Genomic DNA, 21,111 nt, shown 5'->3' with positions numbered 1-21,111 from the left:
GGGCCTGGGGTCACAGGGGCACTCTGCAAGGGACGTGCTGGTCAGGCTGGGAGGCAGACCCAGCTCAGGGACATCACTGCCACTGACTGCCTCCCACCGAGGCTCTTATATGGCCATGGAGGCTGCTCAGAGGTGACCTGCCTTATTGCCAATGCCATGAGATGTGTTTGGGTGCTGCACCGCATCCAGTCTATGGCAGTCCACTGATGGTAAAACGAACCACTCACCAGGCTCCTTTCCCTGTGCCTGCTGTGTCCCTTGGGCTTGCAGAACCCTCACTTGGTGGTTCACACCCACATTTAGCACTTGATCTCTGGGGCACTTCACCTTGCACAGGCTCGTGCTCAGTGGGCTCCATTCCCTGCTGACCTCCTGGCACGTGCTGTCCCTGCAGATCCCCTGGGCTCTCCTGGCAGCTCCTCATTCCTTCCAGAAAAACACTCCTCTGCCATCAGCCCTACCACAGGCTGTCGAGCCCCAGGCAGCTTAGTTGGAGTCCATTCAGCATCTGTGTGGGTGCTATCCACCCACAAGGAACACCTGAGCCATTCCTCAGTCCCTGGAAGAGCACACTGGGACCCTCATCTCATCCCTCTGCGCCCATGGAGAAACAAGCAAAGCAACAGTTTTCTTTAGAGCCTCTTCCTTGGGCATGTTCTTGAGAGCAACACTGGAAAAAGAATTAAGCCTTTGGGCAGTGCCCTGAGGAGATTGCCTTTCCTGGTGGAAATGCTGTTACAGAGGCCAGCTGTGTCAGAGATCTGCTGTGCAGGGACTCTGTACACAGGAACTGCCTCTGCAGCTCCAGAGAAGGTCTCGGGGGATAAAATCTCAGTCAGAAATGTCACTGCAGGGTCCTTTTTATTATTTAAATGCACAGAGGCTGTGGAAATTCATTAACATTGTCTTTGGGTCAAACAAATGAGGTCGATAATGAATTAGTATTGGTATGAATATAAAAATTCTTTGTAAACAACATTATCACAAGTGAAAAAAAAAGAAAATAAAGTCAATAATAACAACAATGAGAAAACATATAAAAGACAGGCTAGGCCTGTACTTAGTTATGTTACAAGTGATATGGAGCAGAAGATGGGCAGTGTATTACTTCTAAAAAACCTCCAGTCATCAGTTTCCACACTGCATCCTTGAGCTCCTGGTTCCTCATGCTGTAGATGATGGGGTTTGCTGATGGAGGCACCACCGAGTACAGAACTGCCACCACCAGGTCCAGGGATGGGAAGGAAATGGAGGGGGGTTTCATGTGAGCAAATAGGCCAGTGCTGACAAACAGGGAGACCACGGTCAGGTGAGGGAGGCACATGGAAAAGGCTTTGTGCCGTCCCTGCTCAGAGGGGATCCTCAGCACAGCCCTGAAGATCTGCACATAGGACAGCACAATGAAAACAAAACAACCAAAAACTAAAAAACAGCTTAATATAATAGGCCCAACTTCCCTGAGGTAGGCATCTGAGCAGGAGAGCTTGAGGATCTGGGGGATTTCACAGAAGAACTGGTCCAGGGCATTGCCCTGGCAGAGTGGTATAGAAAATGTATTGGCCGTGTGCAGCACAGCATGGAGAAACCCACTGCCCCAGGCAGCTGCTGCCATGTGGACACAAGCTCTGCTGCCCAGGAGGGTCCCGTAGTGCAGGGGTTGGCAGATGGCAATGTAGCGGTCATGGGCCATGACAGTGAGGAGTGAAAAATCTGCTGGCATCAGAAAGAAAAAGAAGAAGACCTGAGAAGCACATCCTGTGTAGGAGATGGCCCTGGTGTCCCAGAGGGAATTGGCCATGGCTTTAGGGACAGTTGTGGAGATGGTGCCCAGGTTGAGGAGGGAGAGGTTGAGGAGGAAGAAGTACATGGGTGTGTGGAGGTGGTGGTCGCAGGCTATGGCAGTGATGATGAGGCCATTGGCCAGGAGAGCAGCCAGGTAGATGCCCAGGAAGAGCCAGAAGTGCAAGAGCTGCAGCTCCCGTGTGTCTGCAAATGCCAGGAGGAGGAAGTGGGTCATGGAGCTGCAGCTGGTCATATCCTTGTTCTTGACACACGGACATTGTCCTAAGGAGGAAAAGACGGGAAAATTACAACAGACTTCTCTGAGCAAAGCCACTTGATCTTGCATAGACATCCCATCCCCCTCCCCCAATTCCAAGGCATTTCCTCTCTTTGCTTTGTGCTGGCTGAGTGTGCTGTGAGGAGCAGGACCTCTGGCCCTGTGCTGCCAAGGAGTCAGCTCTGCCCTGCTGCAGTGAGTACATGGGAGCTGGTTCTTGACACCCCCGATGGTCACAAGAGCTGTCAGATGCAATTCACCCTTCATGGAAATGTTCAATATCTGCACTCACCACTCCAGAGAGTGTGAGCTGCAGAAGAGCGACTGAGCATGTCTTTATGGTGATATTCTGTGTTTTCTTCTTTCCACCACCACATCTGGTGTGTGCTAGTTTTAAGGGCAGAATTCCTCTTTTTTTATGAATGAAAGCGTGGACTCTTAAGACAAGAAAGGAAAAAGGTCTCAGCTCTCTATGTCTCAGTGCAGTTAGGAGAGCTGCAGTGTCCGTCAGTCTTGTTCCCAGATGCCCAGTGCCTTCAGTTCTGCTGTCCTGAGGATGACTGCTCACAAAAATTACTGTTAAAAAAAAAAAAAAGGCAACTGGACTCTGATGAGAGCAGGGAATTCCTGTTTCAAAGGGCAGATCTTCAAACTCTTCTCTTTCCCAGCCCAGAGGTGGAGTTGTGATGGAGAGAGAAGGACACAGCCACTCTCAGAGGGAAGCAAAGGCCTCTGAGAGGAGAGTACTGACCTCCAAGGGAAAGCTCAGCACTCCCTGGGATCCTACAGCACAGCCGTGCTCTTCTGGGGCAGCTCCCAAGCCCAGCAGCACAGGCAAAGCAGACAGTCCGATGTCCTGAAGATGGGATGTCCTAAAGGCAGAGTCAGCTCATTGCTCAGCAGACAACGCCCAGCAGACATCTAGAGTGAGGGACCACAAGAGAGCAGCCTGAAGGCAGCCTAGTCCAGGGCTTGGCTGCAGTTTCCTCCCACTCCCTGCCCATGTCTCTGCTGCCTGGAGCTGTCCCTGACAGGAGCTGGTGCTCTGCCCACACCTCTCCTCCCTGTCCCTGCTCACAGAGCCCATGCCACCGGCTGTGTGCTCAGCTCTGCCCTGCAGACCCCTCCTGGCAGCAGGACACTGCCCAGGGGCACCTCTGTGTGTGCAGAAGCTAAGGAGCTGCTCAGACAAATCCCATAGATACCACCAAGGTGATGCTGTCGTGCTGTCTTTAGGCTGAGAAGTGCCTTAGGGGACTCTATGAGGTTCCTTGCAGATCTGCCCATCTCTCAGTACAGTGCTCCTGGAACCTCAGTGTCTACTTCAAACTCCACAGCTCCATTACTCTTTCCTGACCCCCCTCCTCTCTCCCAGTGCAGAACATGAACTGGACATGAACTGAGGGCCAGGTAAGCAACTTTGGTCTCAGAGAGTAACTTCATGGACCTTCCTATGGCAAAGTCTCCTCTGGAAATAGTCCCATGGTGAGTTAGATCTCGGATCTCTTAGTGTAACCCTAACAGTGTCTCAGAGTGTTGTCCACACCTGACAGATCCACTTCCATTCCCGCCAAAACAAATAGAATAAACCTTAATGCCATGACTCAGGAATGCACAAACTGAAGAAGGAAACCCTTGCTTTGACTGTCATCTCTGAAAGATCCTCTCCAGAAATGTCCTGGGGGTGATGTGGAGCTGTAAGCAGCCCTCACCCATGCAGCACCCACACAACAGCAGAAGGACCTTGCCTGGCTCGAGGTGACTCTTTCCATCCTGAGCTTCTCTCTGCAGCACTGTGGGGAGCTCCCCGGGCAGGCTGAGTGCTGACCCAGGCAGACAGCAGAGTCCCTGCCCCAGCACACAGCCCCTGGGCTGCAGGGACCCTGCTCTGAAGGACACAACTGGGCACCCCTGGCTCCACACCCATGCTCACACCCCTGAAGTCATCCCTGGGAGAAGGCAGCCGTCATGCTCTGTCCCTCTGAAGGTGCAGCAGGCAATCCCTGATATGGAGCACATCCTTCTCCTCTGTACTAGGGCATCTATGAGAGTCCTCCTGAAAGTTCCTACAGGCTATGGCATGAACCAGGTCTAAGAGACCCCTGCAGAATACTCATTGTTATTGCCCTGCAGCTCAGAGACTTACCATATAGAGGGCTGTGAAGATGTCTCTTCCAGTGAACTCTCAGCTCCTCCCAACCCAGACTGCCTTTAAGCTCTCTCTGCCTCACTCCTCTCCCCTCGGTGCTTACAGGCAGTGCCCTCAGCCCTGCCGTGCTTTGAAGAAAAGCTGCTCCTGGGCAGAGCTGTCTCTCTGCTGTGCTGCCCAGTTTACGTGATCTCCCTCCATCCCAGGAGCCCGGCCCAGCTCAGCAGCAGAGGACCAGCCCAAGGCAGCACTTTCTCTGCCCGCTCTGGGCTCCCGCCAGGTGTCCCTGGGGCTCCAGGGGAACCTGCTGTGAAACAGGCTGAAGGAATCACTGATGTTCCCTCCCTCAGCTGGGGAGAGACACTTCTTTCCAGCACTGTCATTTTCCTGCTCAGAGATAGAGTTGCATCTAAATAGCACCTTTCCTTGTGCCATCTTTAGGCAGAATACCCAGACAGTGAAAGTGAGGGATCTGCTTCACCACTGCAGAGGGAAGGGATTCAGGTGAGGCAATCGAGGCATCTTATTCTGGGTCTGTAGTCCTGGGGCTACAAGGGGTCTCAGCTCCCTTCCATGACTGCCACAAACCCACAGGAGATGGGATTTCTCTTGCCTCTCTTCAGGTGTGCAAAGAAGGACATTTGCACGTGAGCTTTTTGTCTCAGCTCCCCTGCTAATTAATGGAGATGGAGGGCAGGAGTGAGCTCTTCATAGGCAAATACCTGGTGACATTTGAGGTGCCAGAGCTCACCCAGGGTATGTGCAGGAAACTGCAGGCTCCAGTGGAGCAGTTCTTATGGACAGGACAGTGTATGGGGCTTCATCTTGGAGGCTCTTGGGAAATCCCTTTGGCAAACTGAAATGACAGGAGATGGCCACATTTAGGGCAATGAAACTTGTCCCTGCTCAGTACGGGCAGGGCAGCCTATAGAGGTGTTCTTCTGTCCCAGTGGAGTTATTTTGCACAGGGAGAGCCAAGTTTCTCTCTTTCTCTTCTCCATCACCTCCATTTACTAGATCGCCATTGACTATAGTGTCTCGTGGTCTTCTGGCAGGGCTGCGCAGCCCAGGCCTTCTTCCCTCTGGATTTGGTGACAGCAGGCTTTGCTCACTCTGTGGGCACCTCGTGTCATCTTTATCATCATCTACATCTCATATTATCTTATACATTGCCGTCTGCAATCCGTTCCGAGCACATCTCTACCATAAAGCAAGGTCTTTACGTATATGGGGTCTTGGGACTCAGTTCCAGTTTTCTTTGTGACAAGTCTGAGGGTGGCCCCAGTGTCGCAGCTGAGGTGCTGCAGCCCAAATGTGCACCGATGCCCTCAGCCTGGGACACAGACAGGAGGAGCTGGAGCCCTGCATGCCATCACAGACGTGCCACATGGGATGGAATAACTGCCGAGGTGTGATGGGACAGCTTGCACAGCTCGGGGGATGTGCAGGATGGATACAGGCTCTTCAGGAGATGCTTGCCATCTGTTTGATGGAGCTGCTGGGAAGTATGGACCTCCACTATGGGATGGACAACAGGTTGGCTAAGCACTTATGGGTGAGAGTCAGAGGAGAGGCCATTTAGGGTGACATTGTGGCAGAACATAAGGAAACTACTGTCAGGGCAAAGGAGCGAGCAAAATCTTCTTTAAAAACCTGAGGATTTCTCTGGATCAATGAGATCAGGTCTTTCCTGCAACTTTAATGACCCTGGCATTCACTGGATTGGGAACACAGTGCAGGAGGTTTCTGGAGGTTTTTGGGAAAAATTCTTCTCACAGCTGCCAGGTAGCCCAACAAACATGATGCTTGCTTAGGTGTGGGACTTGCAAACATGGAAGGGCTGGTCAGGGATGTGAAAACCAGCATCAGGCTCTGTTGTAGTGACGATGAAATAGGGGTGGGTTCCGGCTCCTGAGCAGAGCGTGCAAAGGATAGTAACAAGTGCAGGTAGTGTAGTCCGTGGCTTGTTCTGGGGGTTTTCAGTTGCAGAACTTATGGTCAGGAGCCCTGAAGGGCAGAGCACAAGTACTGAGCTCTGAGCAGAGCTCAGTACCGCTGGTCTCTAAGGATGGCCCATAAGGATATTCAGTTGACTCTCTCAAGGGAACTAAATGGCACCAAGATGAGCTCTTACTACTGAAGTTAGAGTTAAAGAAGAAACAAAGACAGGGAGGGGCCATTGCAGAACTTAGCAAGAGCAGGTGTAAATAGGTCTGAGATGCTCTATGTTGCCTTTGGCTCAATCTTCATCAGCAAGTTTGCCCAGGCCCTTGCACCTTGAGGCAGAACCCATGGAGAACAGCTGTCAGTGGGTGGGGATGAAATCTAGGGTCACTTGATCAAACTCAACCCTTGCCAGTCCATGAGATGGGAGGGACTTCACCCAAGGATGCTGAGAGAGCAGGCCAAAGTCATGGGGACACTGCTCCATGTCATATTGGACAGGTTATCAGTTTAGCAGAAGCCACTCAGCTGGTACACACCAGAGGATCTGCTAACCTTCCTGGTCCTGCCCAAACAAAGCCTGCGCATACTGTGGGAGGAGGTAAGGTCCCCATAGTGCACACAGGGAGCTGGCTGGGGAAGGCAGTGTGGGCTGCTCCTCCCCTGGGAACAAGCAAGTCCATCTGTGAGATTGTCTTGGCTCAAGGACCTGGCTGTACTCGGTGGGTAATGTGGAAGGATGGGAGATCTGGTGTGTACCTCAAGGAGATCTAACCTTGGGGGAAAATACTCCATGATGTGAGTTGCAAGTGCCAGGAAGCAAGGCAGCAGGAACCACTTGAACCAACAGCGGGCAATCCTCACGAGGAATGGGGCGAGTACTTCACCTGTCCTGAGTGATCACCTTAGCAGATGGGACCCAAGTCATTGACACGTGTGGGGGTGGAGGGAGTGGGCCTGGAATGAGTGAATAATATCAGCGTGTGTCAAGGAACAGGGGGTAGTGGTTAATGAGGATGTGTAAACCTGACTGTTGGAAGTAAAGATGGTTTAAGTATGTAGTACAAGTTGTAAGTGTTGGTAAGAGGGGATTGTGGGAACGAGAAAGAGAGAGAATGGAAAGGCTTGAGTAGGGTGTAGAAATGCAACAACACAGGAATCGGGCGATTGTGTACATCCTGAATGTGTACACTCAGGTGTATCAGTCAATGTGGGACCTGAGCATGACGGAAATGCTGTGGAATAAGGGTGCGGATTGTACTGGGACTAGGTGGGATGGGGTTAATTTTCCTCATAGCAGCTCATATGGTGCTTTGCATTGGTGGCCCAAACAGTGGTGATAACACACCCATATTTTAGCTATTGCTGAGCAGTGCGTGCACAGTGTCAAGGCCTTCTCTGTTTCTCTTCCCCTCCAATGAGTAGTTTGGAGTTCTTGACAGTGGAAGAGCAGGGCCAAGCATTTTGCTCTGTATGGGTTTCAACATCCACATTTTTGGTAGTGGAAGGGCGACAGAAGCCCCTGTCAGAAGAGACAGTGGGTTGCCCCATGCCCTACACAGCCAAGTCCAGCCAGCACTGCAATAGCCCTACTGCTGGCACAAGCTGAGCTCATCAGCAAAGCTTGTGGTGCCTCTGTGAAAGCATATTTCAGAAAGGGCACAAATGCCAGAGTGAGACAGGAGTAAGGTAGGAAAAAAAACAGTGAGGAAAAAATCCTGCAGACAGCAAGGTCAGGGAAGAAGGAGAGGGAGGAGGTGCTGCAGACACCAGAGCAGAGATTCCCTTGCAAATCATGGAGAAGACCATGGTGAGGCAGGCTGACCCCCGCCAGCCCATGGAGGTTAATGTTGGAGCAGACAGTCACCTGCAGCCCTTGGAGGACCCCATTCCAGAGCAGGTGGTTGCCCCCAAAGGAGGCTGTGACCCTGTGGGAAGCCCATGCTGGAGCAAGTTCCTGGCAGGACCTGTGGACCTGTGGAGACAGAGGAGCCCATGCCAGAGCAGGTTTGCTGGCAGGACTTGTGACCCCGTGGGGGACCCACACTGGAGCAGTCTGCTCCTGAAGGTCTGCACCCCATGGAAGAGACCACGCTGGGAGCAGTTCATGAAGGACCTGTAGCCTCACCCCAGGGAGGGTGTTTCCCTCACCCTGTTGCTCTGCTCCTCCTGTGGAGCTGGGGACAGATGGGAGACAGACGGCTGTTGCCCTGGGTGGCAGAGGAGGCTCGGGGATTTTCTCCTCTCCATCAAGCCCAGAGTGGGTCAGAGCGTGGGAGCAGCGCCTGCAGCAAGAGCCTCCTTCTGCCCCATTGCCCTGCCGAGACATGGAAGGGGCAATGCTCTGCAGTGCCTCCCTGTGCCAGGATCAGGCCCCCGTGGAGAGGCCGTCCTGACTTCCCCCATCTCAGGAGGCTTCAAATGCTGTTTTCTGCAGAGGGTCCCTGGGCACCCAGGGGACAACAGGGCTGTGCTTGTCATAGACATGTCACGGCAGCAGAGTGTCTGTCCTGCTGGCAGGCGTGAAGGGGATGTAGCTCAGCGGCAGAGCGCCCGCTTTGCATGTGGGAGGTCCTGGGTTCGATCCCCGGCATCTCCAAGGGTGCTTTTTCCCCCAGTGCCCAGCCTCAGGTGGGTACAGGCTGGAGCTGGAGCACTGGTCCTCTCCAGGCACTGTGGGCCTGCCCTGCCCACCCAGGGCCCCTCTGTGGGGTGAGGAGGGCTGTGTGCGCTGCCTCTGCTGAGCCACCTCCCAGAGGTGCTGGACCTGAGCTCAGGTGCAGATCCCATCCCAGCTGGGAAACACCCCCCTGTGCCAGCAGCTAGGGGTGTCTGAGCTGGACCAGCCTGGACAGGCCTGTGGGACTCCCAGCTGGTGGAATGGCATTTCTTACCCTGTCCCTGTCTCCAGGTCTTTTTCCCTCTGCCATCACCACTGCCTTGAGCAGAGGAACCCAGAGGTGCTGAGGTCAGGCACAGCCCTGCAGAGGTGGGACTGCTGGGGCTGGTACCCACCTCTTGTTCCTGGGGGTTTGGTGTCTCCGTCCAGCCCATGCTGGTGGGATCAGGGAGACACAGGCCTGTCCAAAGCCATGCACAGGCAGCAAGGGCCAGGAGATGGTGCCTCAGCTGTTCCCCCACCAAAACCACCTGCAACCCAAAGTGGGACATGAGACATGGCCTTTCACTGCAGAGTGCTCAGTGCCCCCCAGCAACGGTGGGCCCAAATTCAGAGAAATAAGGTATAAAAGTGAAGTACAGAAGAAGGGCAGTGGGGTGGGGATATCTTCTGAACACAGGATGTTTGGTGCCAGTATGGACACTGACCTGCGGACTCAAGCTGCCCCAGGTGGGGACCAGGGAGAAGAGCCCAGTGTCTGCCCCATGCCACTTCTCTGCCAGCTCTGCCCTCCCCCAGGGGTAATATTTCTCCCTTACGCTGGCACCTGGCAGAGCTTTGCCTCCTCCTCCTCCTCGTCCTCAGGGAGATGAGCCACAGAGCCCAGGGGTGTGTGTGAGGGGGCAGCACACCTGAGCAGAAAGAGCCCGTTTCAGGGTGTTTTGGGGCCTGAACAGTCTGGGCCTGTGGGCTGGGTCTGTTCTCTGCAGCAATGCGGGATCATCACTGTACTCCAGATCTGTGCTTGCTCCTGCAGCAGCTCCCCAGGACCTACACAAGGGGCCTGATGGTGAGACCCCAACCCTCTGCACTGCTGCCCCACGCTGGGCAGATCACGGCTGTGGAAATCCCTCAGGAGAGGAGAGTTATCAGGGAGAGACCCTCAAGTTCATCATCATGGGTGACACTCATGGACACTGCAAACAAAGCCTCCATCCCTTGGGAAACTACAACTGGGGGAGGCTCCAGCCCTGCATCTCCACAGGGCCAGGGACTGCCAGCAGGAAAGCTTTAGGGATCAGGGCAGAGAGGTCTGTGAGCCTGGGCTTCCCCCATATCCCTCAAGGTTACCCCAGGGGTGGAGGAGCTCTCAGCAAGGAATGGGGCAACACTGCTGTGGGAGATGCTCTTGGTGACAGCTGCCTCCTCCCCTCTTCTGCTCTAGGGCCAGATCCTGGTGTTTGCAGTGCTACCCACCTGGGGCTGCTCCCCTGCAATGGACACCCAACACACCTTCTGGTCTGCAGCAGAGAAGCCCATCAGGGAAGAGCTTGAGGGGTCTGAAGACCCACCAGTGGGACCTGGGAGGGCAGTTTGGGCTTCAGGTTCCTGCCCAAGTGTCAAACCCTTGTCCCTACCCAGCTCCTGCGTGAGTCATTTCTCTGCCCATGGGAGCTGGGGGAGGTGAAAGCCCCAGCCCAAGGAGAGGGACCCTGGCTCAGCTCCCAGCAGTGCCGGCTTTAGGGGAGGGACACAAAATACCCTCTGCCATGGAAATGTGCCCAAATTAGCCGCCTCCCAGACAGGACCATCTCCAGAGCAGGGGCTGGATGATGGCTTTGGGCAGCAGCCCATGTCTCCTGGGGATCCTTTGTCCCTCCCCTGGACTCTCCCTCCTCTGCCTCCCACAGCACTGAGGGAAAGGTCCCCCCATTGCTCCTGCTCTCATCCCCCCTGCACCTGCACACAGGTACTGCCCCGACACAAACCCTCACTGACACCCCTGGGAGGCAGCAGGAGGGCAGGGCTGGGGGCTGGAGTGCAGCAGGACGAGGGGGTCCCAGGGCTGCCGTGGGGCCTTACAGTCCCTGCCCAGGAAGGAGGCAGCTCTGGGGATCTACCAGCACTGCTCCAAGGTCTGTGAGGGCCCAAGGGAGCAGGAACAGCTCATGGAGACTGGGGACCTGGCAGAGCCAGGGAAGGGGCAATCCCAGCCCCGTGTGCCCCAGCAAGTGCCTCTGTACCCTGTGCCAGGACAGTGGGCAGCGGAGCTGCCTCCTAACCACTGTGGGAGGTGATCCATGGGACGTCAGACCCCCTGGGGCTGGATGGGGTGTTCAGGGCACCGTGGCCACCTTAGGGCTCGTTTCTGTGGGGCCACAGCCCAGGGTTCACCCCAACACAGCAGCTCTGTCATGGCCTCTGTGCCACGGGACCAGTGTGGCCCAGGCAGGGCCTGGGGGAAAGAGCAGCTGGGGAACCCCAGGGTGAGGAGATGGGCGCTCCCTCTGGGGTGCATCACGGGACCTTGCAGGGAGCCATTTTTGCTGGAAACTGTGGCTGGCAGGATGGAAATGTCTCTGTCAGCAGGAATATTCCCCAGGGAACATGGGCTCTCGCAGCTCCACAGCCTGACCCTGAACCCACTGTCCCCAAGACGTGGCCCTTCCTCACTGCCATCTCCTTGTGCTCTGCTCCCCCCGATCAGCCTCAGGAAGACACCCTGACATCTGGGCAGGCAAGCACCAGCTCTGGGTCATACCCCCAAAGGCTTTTAATAAGAACAAATGTGGAGGCAGGGGGTAAACACAGGAAAATAAAACCAGAGGCAATGCCCGGCTGTTTCTGCTGCCCATGGGAAAAGGCAGACGGTTCCCTGGTGCTCACGGCTCTCCCAGCTGCACAGACCTCTCCTCCCTCCTGGCTGCACCCAGCTGCACGGCAGGGACGGGCTGTCCTGGCCCGGGGCCCAGGGACTGTTGGGCACTGAGCTCTGGTGTCACAGCCTTTGTGTCCTCAGGGGGATGTGCCAGAGACACCTCGTCAGCATCGTCATAGCCTGTGCTCTCCGGGGACAGGGACCAGGCATCTCCCTCAGCTCCAGGGGCCCCAGCACTTCTCTGGCAGCGCAGCTTTGCACCTGCAGGCAGCAAGGCAGCCCATTGCACATTCGTCCCATGAGGTGCCCTCCTGGTCTCTACATCACCTTCCCCCCTTTTCCTCACCACTCCTGAGATGGTCAGATCCCTCTCCCACCCCTGGTCTCCCCAAGGAAAACTCCCAGGGCAGGTTCCCCCATCCCAGGATTTTGGGGTCTCAGTATGGCAGTGATTCATCCAGCAGCAGGGATGGCACCCCAGGAACCGGCAGCGCTATCTTTCCCTCTCACCTCCAGGTGCATCCCTGGGCCCTGCTCTCTCCTCTGGGGCCCTGGGCATTTCCCAGTCTCCCTGACCAGAGGCAGGATCCTCCCCAGGGTCAGAAACCTCCCTGGCATCATCATAGCCATCTGCTGGGTCACCTCTGGGCCCGACAGGGACGTCTGAAAGGAGAGGAGAGTTGGTGACAGTGAGAAGACACGTCCTGCAGAGAAGAGGATGGGAGGATGTGCAGGGACATGGGGCTCAGACACTGGTTTTGGCAGCACCACAGGAGACCCCTGCCTGTGTCCTCCTCAACTCTAACAATGACACCTCTGTCCATCCCAAGTCTGCAGGGAGGAGAGATCCACCCCTTCCTGCCCCCCGTTACCTGGGGCTGACCCCGGACCATCCTCCTCCTCACTGTCCCCGGGCTGGGGCTGCACCTTGGTCAGGGATCCCTCTGAATAGGAGCCTGGAGAGAGGCGATGCAGGTGTTATGGGAGTGCGCTCTGCTGACCCAGCTTGGGCTCAGTGCTGCTGGGGACAGGGGACCCACCGAGCCAAGGCTGTGTGGGGAGGAGGGCTCAGGACTCAGCCTGCTCCCCTGGGACAAACCCCCTCTCACAGGGGCTCCCAGAGCTGCCCCGGGACAGCCCCTTCCCTCACCCCTCAGGTGTCCGGTGGGACACAGGGACAGGCAGAGAGGGGCTGTCCCCAGCTGGGATGGGCAGAGCTGGTGGGGAGGAAGCTCCTCTCCCACGCCCACCACCTGGCTGCTCTCCCCACACACCCCACAGCCCCACAGCTGCAGGGACCATGGGCCAGGGGGCTGGGGTCCAGGGCAAAGAGCCCTGCAGATGTGCCCCCCATCAGGGACCCACACCCACCTGAGCCGCTGAACCTCGCCTGCTTCTCCCATGCCGGGCTGTAACCGATCTCCTCGTACAGGGCCTCAGGGAAGGGCTCCCAAGCTCTCTCGGAGCCTGCGGACAGAGGCAGGGCTGGCTCAGGGACGGGCAGAGAGGGGACAGCATCCTGCTCTGCTCCACCAGCCCTCTGCCCCTGGGACAGCCCAGGGCTGGCCCCACAGCACAGCCCCACTGCGCTGTCCTGTCACCGCTGACACTTGCTCAGGAAGGGCAATGTCCCCATGGAGATGGTCAGGGGCAGCGACACCCTCACACCATCCCCTCAGAGATAGCCCTCGTGCCCCTCTGGGCCCTGGGCCAGGTCCCTGGTGCTGACCTTGGAGCAGCTCCTGCCTTTCCTCTGCCCCTGGAGCTGCCCCCTCCCTGCCCCATGGATCCATAGCACGGCCCCTGCCCTGCTGGGGGGGTAGGTAAGGGTGGGACAGAGGAACAGCCTGGGGGCCTGACGCCACAGGGATGGACCCTGCTGTCCCATGCTTCTCCCAGCATCTCCCCTGCCCCACAGCCCCCTCCAGAGCTGCCCAGAGCACTGCCAGTGGCAAATCCTCACCTGTCTCTCCTCTGCTCCCATCTCCCCCAGCCCAGCTCGGCCATTGCTCTCCTTGCCCCATCCCTAACTCCCCCCGAGTCTGGACTCTCTCTACCCCTTGCTGCTGGTGGGCCATGGTCAGGCAGTCAATGGGGCGGCACATGGGGATGCAGGCAGCACACACTCTGGTCCCCCCAGCTCTGCCTGTACCCCTCACTGACACCCCACAGCACCCCTGGCCTTGCCAGGAGGCATCTTCCCCATGGACCGTGGGGGAAGGACCCACCTCTGCGCCCAGCCCTAGCACTCCACACTTGCCCAGCCAGGAGGGCCAGGAGCAGGCAGAGAAGGGCTCCCAGGATGATGCAGATGATGACAGGCAATGAGACTCTCCCGCTGCCCGTCGGACGGCCCTGGGTGGGATCTGCATGGGCAGGAACATAGAAATAGCAGCAGCAGGCCTGGGAGAGGTGGGGGGCTGGGACAGCCCAGTCCTGACCCCCCCTTACACCGGGGGGTAAGGGACCCCAGGGCGGGAGTGATGGGGAAGCTCCCACCCTACCGGGTAATGACAGCCCTCCCGAAACCCCTCCCCCACTGCTAACCCGGGGACACCTCTTGGGAGTTTCACACCCCGGCAAGGAGCCCCTTCCCTCCGGCTGTGGGTCACAGCCTGGCCCTGGGAAGACCCAGCGCTGACGGGGAGGACAGCTTACCTGCTCGGGGGGTTGGTGCTGCCGTCCTGGGTGCAGCTGCAGAGGAGGAGAAGGAGAGCAGGGCTGAGAGGCTGGGTGTGCAGGTACCAGGGAGCCTCCTCTCTGGCACGCCGTGTGTGTGTGTGCACGTGTGCGGACATCCCTGACACATCCCACCCAAAGTGTCCCTCCTGCGGGGCTGGTCAGGGTGGCCAGGAAGGAGCCCAGGGCCATGGGCAGGACAGTGCAGGCAGCCCAGGAGATGCCCCTGGGGGCTGCAGGGCCCTGCAGGCAGAGGCTGGAGGACATCCAGCCCCACAGAAGCTGCTGCCCACTCGGCACCAGGCTCCCAGGCTCTGCACAGACAGCCTTGCTCTCAGGAGCTCTACAGCCATGCTGGGACCCAGCGGGGAAAACGCCTACCCCAGCTCCTTGCCAATATCCCCATGAGGGGTCCCAGCCCTGCCCCTCACCCGAGCAGTTCACGGCAGCGTCCTCCTTATGCCGGCAGGCACCGCTGTCCCCAGGCTGGGCCCAGCAGTCCTGCAGAGACGGCTCTGTCCCCCGGCACTCCACCTTCTCCAGCCAGATGGGGCCCGTCCCCTCCCCAAAGGCAGCCTCGCCCAGGGCAGACACTGCGGGGCCACAGCCCAGCTGCCTGCATGCCACCTCAGCATCCTGCATGTCCCACGAGTCGTCGCACACCGTCCCCCAAGAGCCACGGTGCCACACCTCCACTCTGCCCGAGCACCCCTTCTCGCCTCCCACGGCACGAATCTTCTCCCTGTCTGGAGAAGGCAGAGACCTCTCAGGGCATGGGACAGCAGGCAGAGCCCTGCCAGCTGAGACAGGCACGCAGAGGAGCAGCTACCTGTGCAGCTCGTGGAGTTTGGGCATGTGGCCCCCAGGGCCGGGGGCGTTTCTGGCTGTCTCCCTGGAGAAGGAAATGCAGCGGTGAAGGGGCTGCTGCAGGGGGGTCGTGTGGCAGACAGCGGGGCTGAGTTCTGCTCGCACATCCCTGTGCCACCTCGTTCATGGATGCAGCTGAACCCTGGTCATTCAGGGGACACACACGGCACACGGTGGGGGACCCTGACTGCTCAGCCCCAAAGGGAGCCTGGTTCACAGAGCAGCAGGAGGAGGGGACGCTCCTTGGAGCCCTGACAGGTCCTTTCCGAGACCTTGCCTGGAGACACCTCTGCCTCCCCCAGGCACTGCTGGGAGCCCGGCTGGCAACTGCTGGTGAATGTGTGGGGCTCTGAGAGCTGAAGTCCCCTTTGTGCCACCACCAGCAGCAGCAGCAGCAGGAGGGTCTGGCATGGGAAGGAAAAGCCCCTGTGGGCTCTGCCTCTGCGTTTGACAATGCCCAGCAGCGAGCAGGAGCTGGGGATGCTGGTGCCTGGGTGGCTCAGAGTTACCGTTGCAGCTGATGTGGGTCTCATCTCGCAGGTCATCGCAGGACTGTGGGTCCCAGGGAGCAGAGGGACACTGCCAGAAGGAGCTGTTTCTCTCCCCACACTCCACGCGATCCAGCCAGGCGGGGCCAGTCAGCCTGCCAGAGGTCGGGTATCGTTCCAAGGATTTTGCATCCCCACAGCCCAGCTCCTTGCAGGCCAGCGACACCGTTTTGGGAGTCATTGAGTTGGAGCAAACGCTCCCCCATGTCCCGTTATAGAAAACCTGCAGGCGCCCGGAGCAGTTGGTGCTGTTCTCCAGCCTCAGGGCCACGAAATCTGGGATGAAAGGCACCGAGGGGGAACAGGCTGGTCTGGAGCTGTGGGAGCAGGGTTACCCCTGCAGCCCCCATGCCCTCAGCCAGGCAAAGGTATGGCCAGCATGTCCCCCTTGCACCAATGGACAGAGAAAATTCATAGAATCATAGAATGGTTAGGGTTGGACAGGATCTCAAAGATCATCTAGTTCTGACCCCCCTGCTGCGGGCAGGGACACCCTCCACTAGACCACGTTGCCCAAAGCCTCATCCAACCTGGCCTTGAACACTTCCAGGGATGGGGCATCCACAACCTCTCTGGGCAACTTGTTCCAGGGCCTCACCACTCTAACAGTAAAGAATTTCTTTCTAACATCTAATCTAAATCGACCCTCCTTCAGCTTGAACCCATTACCCCTTGTTCTGTCACTACACTCCCTGATAAACAGTCCCTGACCATCTTTCCTGTAGGCACCTTCAGGTACTGGTAAGCTGCAATTAGATCTCCCTGGAGCTGCCTTTTCTGCAGGCTGAACAATCCCAACTCTCTCAGCCTGTCCTCACAGGAAAGCCCTCTAATCAGCTTCGTGGCCCTGCTCTGGACTCTCTCCAACAAGTCCCTGGTGGACAGACAACCCTGCCTTCCCCACTAACCCATGGGCACAACTGAGCTCCTCAGAGACCATTGATGGGACTGAGGGGACCTGTGCATGGGTGTCCCCAGGATGGCCTTGGGCAGGGGCTCAGAGGCAGCCAGCGACAGCCTCGAGCATTGCCAGCTCTCCCCTTAGCCCGGCCTCCCCAGGCACTGGGCTCCCACCACAGCTCCCAGCTCCCAGCACAGACCTGAGCAGACGACTCCTGCATCCTCTTTGTGCCCGCAGTCGTGCTTCCCCCAGGACCCTGCCGGGCAGTCCCAGAGAGCAGCTTCAGCCCCGGAGCAGTTCACACTCTCCAGCCAGATCTGCCCGGAGCCTTCCCCAAACCGAGCAGAGCCAACCGCCTCCACCGCCCCTCCGCAGCCCAGCTGGTGGCAAACGACAGTGGCATCGGGCAGGTCCCAGCCATCATCACAGATGGTCCCCCAGCTGCCCTGGTAGTAGATCTCCACTCTCCCAGCACAGCGCCCGGACCCGTTTACCAGCCGGACCTGCCGGCTCCCTGCAGCGGGAAGAAACCCCAGTTGCTGTCAGGGGCTGGTGCCCACCCAGCCCAGAGCCTGGGGGGCCCCTGCAGTGCCACTCACCCCAGCAAACGACCCCCACATCCTCTGCAATCCCTGCTGCCAGTGCACTCTCGGCCAGGGAGGTGTTGCAGAGGGTCAGGCTGGCCTCATGCCCTGAGCACTGCACCCCTCGCAGCCCCACGGGACCTGTCCCTCTCTCAGGCTTCGGGGGGTTGTAGGCTGTCTCTGCCTCTCCACACCGCAGCTGCCGGCACACCACGCTGGCCTCCTGCATGTCCCACTGGTCATCCAGGACTCTGCCCCATGTCCCGCGCTGGAAGATCTCCACTCGCCCGTCACACCGGCTCTCTCCACCCACCAGCCGCAGGGATGCGGAGCTGGCTGAGCCTGGGGAGAGCAGCCACGTCCCAGCCCTCAGCAGCACCAGAGAGCCCAGGAACCTGAGGTGCCTCTCCAGGCTCTGGAAACCTCACGGTGCCCTGAAGCTCATCTGCCTGCCCCCAGCCCTCCACAGTTGAGCTTCAGGAGCAGGTTTCCACACTGCTGGTTTCCCAGTCCCTGAGCCTTCCTGGGCAAGACACTCTCTTGGCTCTTGCTGGGGCAGAACCACCCAGCACGTCCCTGCTGAGGCAGATGGGGCAGCTCCCGCAGGAGGGAGCAGCAGGTGGTGCAATGGCCTGGGGATGGGCAGCACAAGGACAAGCCTTGCCCAACCTCAGCAAGCTGGCACTGGCACTGCTGAGACACGGGGCAGCACACACATCTCTGTCCCTCTCTGCGCCCCTGGGGAACGGGGGCTGGGAGCCAGTGTCCCTGGCAGGGAGCAGAGCGAGGGGGCCCTTTCTGACCAAACAGGCCCAGCTTGGGTCTTGTGCTGAGCAGAAGCCAGGGCAAAGCCCAGTCCTGCTCTGCAGCTCACACCCCTGCTCTGCTGCTGCTGCTGCTGCTGGGGACAGGCAGGCAGCCCCTCTGGGTGTGGGATTGGGCTCTGTGGGACTCTCTGTGGGTCTGGGACAGGGCTGTCTGCAGCCGGAGGGATGGAGCTGAGCCCCACAGCCCCATCCTGGGCCTGTCCCGCAGCATGAGAGCAGGGGACCCCAGGCCTGGCTCAGTCCTCAGCTCTCCCACATCAGAGCGTTCAGTCTGAGCACATCAAGATCTCCACATCACTCCTGGTGAAGCTGGGGTTTCTCCAGGGACAAATTCACCCTGCTGCTGCTGCCATGGGGTCCCTTGCTTTGGGTGGCCATGTCACACCCCAGGGGAAAATGGAGTCAACACTGTGTTCTCCCAGCACTCACCTGAGCAAATGACAGCAGCGACATTCTCGTGGGAGCACGGTGAGGCTCCCAGGGCAGTCACTGGGCACCATCCCAGGTGGCCTTCAGTCCCATCACAGTGGAATGACTCTCTCCAGGTGGGGCCCGTGCCTCTCCCAAAGTGCCCTCCTCCAGGAATGGACTCAGCAAACCCACAGTTGAGGTGGCGACAGAGAACGTGGGCATCCAAGAGGTCCCAACGGGAAGCACAGAGGGTGCCCCAGGTCCCCAGCACCTGGACCTCCACTCTTCCATCACAAGCTGTGCTGCCATTCACCAGCCTGAACCCTGTGTACTCTGGGGACAGAGGAAGATGAGAGAGGCTGCGTTGGTGCTCTTACAGCGTCGGTAGCTGGGGGACAGTCTAGAGGGACAGCCTTCCTTTCTGCTCCTTCTGCAGTCTCTTAGGGCTGTAGAAAACCACATCACCCCTCCTGACTTCACACCCAGCACAGTACAGGCCCCGTCCTGCTCCCCGTCCCCAGCTCACACTCAGCATTCAACACCCCACCCTGAGTCCTTACTTGTGCAGGTGAGACCGGCAGTGTTGGCTTGGGTGCAGGGCTGGTCCCTGGGGGACCCTCTTGGGCAGGAGGCGAGAAGGGATTCATTCCCCAAACACTGCAGCTCTCTGTCCCAGATGGAACCACCACTTTTTCCAAAATGAGCTGCCCCAGGCATGGACAGGGCTACGCCGCACTGCAGCTCCCCACAGACCACGTCAGCGGCTTTGGGACCAAAGTCTGAGTCACAGACAGCTTTCCACTGGTCCTTGTCATAGATCTCCACTCGTCCTGAGCAGGGGCTGTCCCCTCCAACCAGCTGGACAAATCCTGGAGCAACCAAAGACCCCTGTGAGGTCCCAGAGCCCTCTGGCTTTTGCCTGGCCATGCCTCACCTCATCTCCAAGGTGGCCACAGGCAAAGAGCCTCACAACTATCCCAGCTGCTGCCAGTGGGTGCTGATGGCACAAACACACCAGAGACCCCCCGACCACTCTTCATAAATCAGCGCAGCACTCGGGGGCTGGCTTTTCTCCCAAACCCACAGGCACCACTTAAGTCAACTGCTGCTATTCTGGAGACCCTGGGCTGCTGGGAACTGGCCCCAGGCCCTGCAGCACCCAGAGCTCTTGGCCCCAAGGAGATGGGCCCAGGTGCTGTTGGCTGTTGCAGCCTGCTCTGCCCCACCCAGCTCAGGGCCAGGCGCAGGAACCCCTTGGAGCCACCAGAAATGCACCCCAGTCCCAGATGGTTCTCGGGCTGTTGGGGCACTGCTGGGAGATGGGACATGTCACAGGGCACAGATGCAGTGCGGGTGTACCTACAGTCACTGTCTGCACCAGCCCCCAGCTCCAGCACCTGCCCGGGGAGGGTCCTCAGCCAGGGCCAGAGTGCAGTGCCAGGCGTGCACAGCCCTGGCCAAGGGCTGGTCAGAAGGCAGGAGAGCGGGCAGAGGAGCAGCCCTGGGCTGACACGAGCTCCCAGTGCAAGGACAGGCACCAAGGAGAGCCAGCAAGTGCTGGCCAAGGCCCTGTGACACAGGGCAGCCAGGGGCTGGGGTAGGCAGGAGAGGCTGGGCAGCAGGTCAGCACTGCCTGCACAGGGGTGTTTCCCTCTGGGCTGGCTCTCATGGGGTGACCCTGCAAGAGGCATGAGGTGGCCATGGGCCACCCTGCTCTTCTGCCCAAGCCCAGTGCTGCTCCCCTCTCAGCAGACCCTCAGCTTTGGGGGGCTCGGGCCTGCAAGTGAACACAACCCAGAAGTCCCTGATGACCCTGGGCCCTTCCGTGGGGCTGTGGGTGGCCACGTGAGCTGCTCTCAGTGTCTCTGGCATGGGGGAAACAGGTCCTCGGTGCTGCCAGACAGCTCCTGTGTGAACAGGAGGAGAAAGATGGGAACCAACAGAGACTGCAGGGAATGGTGGGCTTTCATGTCCCAGCCCCAGGCACCCACGGAGGGTGGGCTGAGCCACACCAGGGGTCAGGCAGTGGCAGGTTCCCCCTGGGCTTTCCTCAGGGACCAGGGAAACCAGCAATGACAGTCCCAGCTCAGCAGTGTGACTGGTCACACTGGGCCCTTCTCCAGTACCCCCATGTTTCCCTGAGGGCACAGCCAGGTCCCTTCCCCCATCCCAGCCACAAAGGTGGGGAACGGGCTGGCCCCTTACCTGAACATGTAACTCCAGCATCCAGAATGTGATCACAGTAATCTCGATAAAATTCTGTGTTTGTGCAGTCAGACAGGGCAGACTCATTGCCGTCACACTGAACGCCATACATCCAAATGGGGCCAGATCCTGGCCCAAAGTATCCGTACTCGTGAGCTTGAACAGCAGACCCACAGTCCAGCTGCTTGCAAACCACTGCAGTATCAGCCATGTCCCAGTCAAAACCACACACAGTCCCCCACTGGCCCTCTTGTTTCACCTCCACTCTTCCAGCACAGCGTCCGCCACCATTTTCCAGCCTCACTTCCGCAGCCCCTTCAAACACCAAAATGAGAATGGCAAGGAGAGCACCGAGCCACAGACCACAGGTCTGGAGGTACCTCCTGACCAGGCTGAGTCACAGGCACCAGCATGGGAGCCCTCCTCCTTCCACGCTGTC

The 21,111-nt window shown here is 58.4% G+C and overlaps 2 protein-coding genes across 2 annotated transcripts; both read right to left on the bottom strand.

The window, feature by feature from the left end:
* Positions 1 to 1,069: 1,069 nt before the first annotated feature.
* LOC129196883 (olfactory receptor 14C36-like) lies at positions 1,070 to 1,867 on the bottom strand. The gene has a single exon (XM_054804854.1). The coding sequence runs from the start codon at positions 1,865 to 1,867 to the stop codon at positions 1,070 to 1,072; it is 798 nt and encodes a 265-aa protein (XP_054660829.1).
* Positions 1,868 to 12,288: 10,421 nt separating this feature from the next.
* On the bottom strand, positions 12,289 to 20,883 carry LOC129196882 (scavenger receptor cysteine-rich type 1 protein M130-like). Its single transcript, XM_054804853.1, has 13 exons — positions 20,673 to 20,883; positions 19,028 to 19,336; positions 18,482 to 18,800; positions 17,245 to 17,561; positions 16,845 to 17,159; positions 15,706 to 16,020; positions 15,159 to 15,221; positions 14,761 to 15,075; positions 14,309 to 14,344; positions 13,879 to 14,016; positions 13,022 to 13,117; positions 12,534 to 12,606; positions 12,289 to 12,313 (listed from the first exon to the last, which is right to left on the bottom strand). The coding sequence occupies exons 1-13, from the start codon at positions 20,881 to 20,883 to the stop codon at positions 12,289 to 12,291; spliced, it is 2,532 nt and encodes an 843-aa protein (XP_054660828.1).
* Between the last annotated feature and the right edge of the window lie 228 nt (positions 20,884 to 21,111).

This window comes from Grus americana, chromosome 27, assembly GCF_028858705.1.
Source record: "Grus americana isolate bGruAme1 chromosome 27, bGruAme1.mat, whole genome shotgun sequence".
NCBI classification, from domain to species: Eukaryota; Metazoa; Chordata; class Aves; order Gruiformes; family Gruidae; genus Grus; species Grus americana.
Note: the sequence above shows the minus strand (reverse complement) of the source record. Positions and strands in the feature narration are given on the sequence as shown.